Genomic DNA, 6,346 nt, shown 5'->3' with positions numbered 1-6,346 from the left:
CAGGAACCAGTTGAATCCTCTGCACAATGTGACATTGCTGCAGCCTGGAATTGAACTGCTGGTTTCGTTTGGTCAGAGGAGAACTGGCCCCCTGACCGAGCCTGGTTTCTCCCAAGGTTTTTTTCTCCATTCTGTCACCGATGGCGTTTTGGTTCCTTGCCGCTGTTGCCTCGCCTCTGGCTTGCTTAGTTGGGGACAATTAACTTCCAGCGATATCGTCGACTTGATTGCACAGACACTATTTAAACTGAACTGAGCTGGATGATGACATCACTGAATTCAATTATGAACTGCCTTTAACTGAAAATTGAGTGTTTACTATAACATTTTGCGTTATTGACACAATATTTTCCTAATTAATGCTGTACAGTTGCTTTGACACAATCTGTATTGTTAAAAGTGCTATATAAATAAAGGTGACTTGACTTGATAGATATTGTTACAAAATGTAGTTATATATGTCCTGTTACACATTTGTACTTACACAAACCATTCGGAGGGTTGTTACATGTGTGTAGTTACAGAAATATTAACGCTCTAGATACTATGTACTGTGTACTTACACTGTGGTTACATACTACGTACACATCTAGTTACTATGCAAGTACACAGGTATTAGGGCCACTTAATATAAAGTGGGGCCAAAAAATTAAAACAAATCCCAAACCAATACTAAATCCACAGGAACCCCTAACATGCAATTAAGTTGCAATAAACAAATCGAATCAAAAATATCTCTCAAGCCATCTGTCACGTAACCTCCGGTGACCCAACACACCGTTTATAAATGCAGAAACAGGTAAAAGCGCTTCCGCCAGGATCAGGTTGGAAGTGCTGAACGGCTACCTCAGAGAAGTCATCACACATGCATGCATAATAGAAACGTGTATGCATGGCTAGAACGCAGCTGAAGAAGCAACACTTTACCACCCACTGCTCTGACTAATGTGAAAAGCTTTTTCCCGTTGACCAGTCAAATCTTTGAGCAACTCCATTTGAGGTCATACGCTTCTCGCAATGAATCAAGCATTGCAAGAGAAACCTAATTAACATGAACACAGCAGCACTGAGAGATGTTTTCCTACCCAAAGATATATACAAAAGATGAGCCAATAATGATGAACTCGTTAACTAATGCTGCCTTATGAGGAATATCGATCGCTGTGATTTGGAAGCTCCTTCGGGGCGTTTGGGGAGATTGTGCTCAGTGGCTCACATACTTCTGGCCCAGTCCGTCCACACCCATTTAGCCCAAGAGTTCTCCAATTTTAGTGAGCGCTCCTCCAAATAAGAGGTGTGTTGATTCATTTAATCAGTGTCTGAGTCATGGAGGGGTGGGAGGATGGGAAGGAGGAGGAGAAGAGAGGCCTAAGGCCAGTCTTTTGAATTTAAATACAGGGCTGAAGATTGAACTAGCTCGCTCTCACACTCTCATTCGCATTTAGCTTTGCCCTGCTGCTCCTTGAGATTACTGAGGGCATTATTGAGATTCTCTCTTTAGGCAACTCTAGTGACTGCGACAAGCAACTAGTTTGACTTTGTTTCTCGAGTTTCACATCAATTCACTGTTTTCCATGCAGGATCATTTATTTTAAAGATATAAAGCATCAATATTCACCAAACTTAGTCTATTTTCCAGTTAATCAAAGGATAAAACAAGAGTTATCAAAAAGTTTATTAGGCACAGCAAAATACAAAGACTTTGGTCTTGAGACTGACACTAAATCAAAGCCTATTTTTCTTTTATAGTTTCATACCAAAACAAGTATTGCAAGTGTTACAGTGAGTTTGCATAGGCATGAAGAATGGAAGGAAAACCAAAAATCACATGGTAATGGGCAATATCAAAGCCCTTAGTGTGAAATATATAAAAGTCTTCTTGTAAAATACACTTAAATGTTTTAAAAAATATACAATAGTCATCTAGAAAAGGGGGAAAAGTACATATAAACTGAGGCAACGCCTGAAATTTAACGTATGCCCCTACCTGTCCTCAGGAAGAAATCTTGTGTAAAGATTGAGCAGATTAATGCATTCAAGTGTAAAAATATAACATTTGCTTTATAGACCTTAGTGCACTCATCATAGCCACTGCTTATGAAAAAAAAAAAAAAGCAGATTGTGGACTAAGGTACAGGAATGCGTTTAAATGTGTACTCGCTAAATCTGACTGATTTCAAGGCTCAATCTACTTCTGAAGCTTAATCTACTGAAATGCGGTAAAGGCTGCTTAAATACTATCCATTGCTTTGAACTCGCTCAGGGCCTGCACAGGGTTGATGTGCTTCTTTTGAGAGGACCGCTTCACTTTGTTGGTCTGACCGTCATCTTGCTTCTCGCGTTTGACAAGCGGCTTTTTCTCGGGAGCTTTCATCTTCCAGGAGATGGCAGGCATGTTGAGGTTTTGCATTCCTTGAGACTTCTGGTACTTGGTGGAGGCCACGTAGGAGGCCTTCACAGTGGACACCACAGAATTCATCAGATTCTTGGCTGCCTGAATCAGAGACATAGCGCTGTCCACCTGCAAATTGAGAGGAAATTGAAAAGACCTTTAGAGGAGTTCCCACACTTTCTGACCAATGGATCAGCATTCCCATGACACTTTCAGTCGTTCATTATTATTGGATATGGAATTGTGTTTTCTAGAATTTGACAGACTACTGGGACAGATTTCAGCTTTCAGTATGTCAGGCACTAATCTTTTGAATAAATACATTTAAATGATCATAATTAATACCATACAAATGTCTTCAATTTTCTAGTTGCAGGTTTGTTTTACTCTACACAAGCATTTAAAGCACAATATCTAGTGGAAATATTTTATATTTAAAATTTATATTCATTATAGAATTTTGAAAGACTTTATTCATTTCAACAACGTTACATTTTTTTCAGGTTTAATTTACAACCAGCTATTCTAATTAATTTACCAACATTTATCAAAATAGCTGGTTGTAAATTAAAGGACATAAATCTTTGCAGGTAAAACTCTTCAAAAACTACATTTGCTTTTACAGGGCTAAGATTTTGACAATACAAATAAAATCAAAGACCGTCTACATACAATCCTTATATATAAAGTAATTTAGGATAACAAATTAAAATGAACCAAATAGTAAGTTTAAAAAGATTTTAAAATAAGGGCTGTAAATAGGCAAGCTGAAAGTACTATTAAGCTGTAAAACAAAAAAAAGGAAAACATATTAGCTTAGCAGCACGATTTGTTCTTGTCGTGGAGGTACAGATGGTTGAAAATAACAGCAATTTTATTTTGTTTCACATAATTAGTTTTTCTTTTGCCACATAGGCACAAGTCTGCCTTTCTGTCCTTTTCTCCCTCTCAGTAAACGAGGACTTACCCCAGACACCACAAGCTCTCCACCCAGATTCTGCACCTCTGCTTTGACTTTACTGCAGATATTGAGCTGGTGACAGTACAGGGCGATACGCTGCAGATAGGCCAACAGATCCTGCTTGCAAGCTGAATCTGGACACTACAGGGAGAGAGAAAACAGCAGTTACTTTCTGTAAAACACAATTTTTCCACATTGATTATGGGGGAAAATCTGAGTAACATTTAAACATGTTAAAATGTGTTAAATGGAGCTGAGAGTGCTACTATAAAAGTTATTGGTAGTTGAAAACAAAATTAGCCAGAATATTAAAAAAACGGACATGCGAGGGGCAGGGACATGTAGAAGCGTGTGAAAGATGGGCGTTTAGATTTATTCGCTGTGGAAATTCGTGGCGCTTTGAGGTGTAGACTCTGTGTGGGCCTAATGACACAGATGCACCATTTAGTAAGCCTGACATGAAAACACGTCGAGACGGATGGTGAGTCAGACAAGCATCTGTACAGAAATACTTCGACCGATATCTAAAGTGAAAAGTATGTTCAACATGCTGGTTGTTTTGAGGATCTTTGACTGTTGCCTGCAGATACCCAAACGCTCCACAGTCACCTGTCCAGCTGCATGTGCTAGTCAAATTCACTTGATTCCCCATCGTGGCAGATGATCAGGCCCACCGAGGGCTCACAGCCAAACCGTCCTTTTCATTTTACAATAAAGAAACACAAATCCTTGTGCATCAATCAGAAGAAAACCATCCTATATGTACTTGCTCTTAAAGGGACAGTTCACCCAAAAATGAAAATTTGATGTTTATCTGCTTACCCCCAGGGCATCCAAGATGTAGGTGACTTTGTTTCTTCAGTAGAACACAAATGAAGATTTTTAACTCAAACCGTTGCAGTCTGTCAGTCATATAATTGAGGTGAATGGGAATCACGGCTTTGAGAGTAAAAAAAAAACATACACAAACAACAGCCGTTCTCAACAGCAGGCGCGTGACGCGTCATCAGAAGAAACCAAGTCGCCTACATCTTGGATGCCCTGGGGGTAAGCAGATAAACATCAAATTTTTGGGTGAACTATCCCTTTAAGGAATATTTTTGAAGTATAAACCCAACCACAGTTCAAGAGCCACAATTTGCAAATTTCTCACCCAACAGTTCATCTTGCATTAACAGCTAGCTTATTACTAATTTTCAACTGCAACATTTACCGATTTTGCTATTTATGCAGATATGTATCAGGGTGGTAAAGTGCTAAGTGGTAAAGAGCCTGAACATCAAAAGAAAGAGTTAAGGGCACCCTATATAATTAAGGGGCCAAAAGAGATGGTAATACAACTCTGTGGTTCAAAGATAATAAAGTATGCATACGTACATAAACCCTTATTTAATAAAACTCACATATTCTAATAAATAAAGTTTAAAACTTTTTTTTAATCGCACAAGAAATAGCAATTTTCTTGAAATTTAGTAATGTGACTTGTTACTAAAGTGCTCACTTGATGGATGCAGTCGCAGTGGGTAAATCTGAAGACAACTTCTTGGGTTTTAGCGTGTTGACAGTTACCGAAAAACTTTTTAGCATGCAAAAGCACACAGCACACTGTCAGCATGCTGAAGATGTTGAATTTGCATCTTTCATTCCTTTAAAGCACCTCGGCTCCAACACAGAATAAAAAAATAAATTAGTCATGCTCACTAATCAATTAGTTGACTAGTCAATGGTCCTGCACATTCCTATGTCTGAATACATCACTAGCTCCATTTGCCAGTTGTTGGTGTAGTAAAAAGCACAGTACTTATTTTTCCCCATAGTTTGGCCATCCATTATCAATCAATACATCACAATGTTTCACCAGTCTCCAAGGTTACAATAGTTTATTCACAGTGATAATGTTCAAAGAGTCTGGCCCCACATCTTTGCATTGAAATGCTCTAAAAAAGCAGGACTTGAGGGTCCCTACACATAATTACACCAAGCCAGCTTCCCAACAGTACCTTTATCTCAATAACTCTCCTCCAAAATGCCATAAAGCCATTAAAATGTCAAATTTCCATTATTTTAAACAACAGCTAGACTGTAGATGCACACTTAAGTTGCTTAGGGCTGGAAAGACACTCACAGATGTCATATGCATAATTCTGCGACACAAAATGCACCAATTACGATTTTATGTAAAATTCTGGTGCACGCAATTTAAGACCTCAGTTATTCAGCCAAGTTAAAATAGTGCTTAGTTAGCCATAATGTATTAAAAATGGGGCACGAAAACCTAGAAAATGTGAAGTACTCATGACAAAATGATGCCTGTAGGAAATAGAAATTAGGCCTAAATCAAGATGGTCATTTAATGAGTCTTCAGATTACAATACCTACTAACAACTCTTCAAAATACCTCAATTAAAATAACTGAGGAAGATTAAACAAGAATGACAGTGCTGATTTACTGAACGATGAACAGGCAACTATATTCAAGCAAGTATAATTCAAAAAGCTCTGAGAGCATTTTGCTAAATGAGCTCTCGGTATCCATCCATTTCAATGTTTGAGGCCAGTAACTCAAAATGTAAGAGTGGAATATAAAGCCAAACTTGCAGAGATGTGCCTGTGGGAGATTCAAATGAAGATACAGCCGAACACAGTATCTGAGTCAGGCCATCTTCACCATACTTTAATAATCATCAGTCTGTCTATACACCCCACTGAGAGAGAAGGGCAGATAGACAGGCACAGACTGTTAGAAACGAGAGAGCGACAGGGAGACAAAGGGAGATGGGAGACAAGTGGGCGAAAAGAGAGTGGGATACCAAGAAAAAACTGGTGAGAAACAGGAAGAGAGTGATGGAGTGATGAAGAGGCCAACAGGCTGCTCATCTTTCAAGACATTGTGAGAATTAGCTGCCATTTGAAGTTTGCTTGTTAAAGGTAAAGTGAGATTTATGTGCTACTACAGGCACAACATGGAATGTAAAAATAATTGGTTCCAAATT

At 38.6% G+C, this 6,346-nt stretch overlaps 1 protein-coding gene across 1 annotated transcript in view; it reads right to left on the bottom strand.

Annotated features, from left to right (window-relative positions):
• Window positions 1-1,659: 1,659 nt before the first annotated feature.
• The window catches only part of ctnna1 (catenin (cadherin-associated protein), alpha 1), a 126,193-nt gene continuing 121,506 nt past the window's right edge, over window positions 1,660-6,346 (bottom strand). Inside the window, exons 17-18 of the mRNA XM_016440004.1 lie at window positions 3,360-3,494; window positions 1,660-2,521 (exon numbers count right to left, since the gene is read on the bottom strand). Coding sequence (XP_016295490.1) covers window positions 2,231-2,521; window positions 3,360-3,494 — 426 coding nt within the window. The 3' untranslated portion in view covers window positions 1,660-2,230. The remainder of the gene's footprint in view (window positions 2,522-3,359; window positions 3,495-6,346) is intronic.

The sequence above is a fragment of the Sinocyclocheilus anshuiensis genome, unplaced genomic scaffold (genome assembly GCF_001515605.1).
Source record: "Sinocyclocheilus anshuiensis isolate Anshui unplaced genomic scaffold, SAMN03320099.WGS_v1.1 scaffold103, whole genome shotgun sequence".
NCBI classification, from domain to species: domain Eukaryota; kingdom Metazoa; phylum Chordata; class Actinopteri; order Cypriniformes; family Cyprinidae; genus Sinocyclocheilus; species Sinocyclocheilus anshuiensis.
The sequence above is the reverse complement of the archived record's forward strand: the minus strand, read 5'-3'. Positions and strand labels throughout refer to the sequence as shown.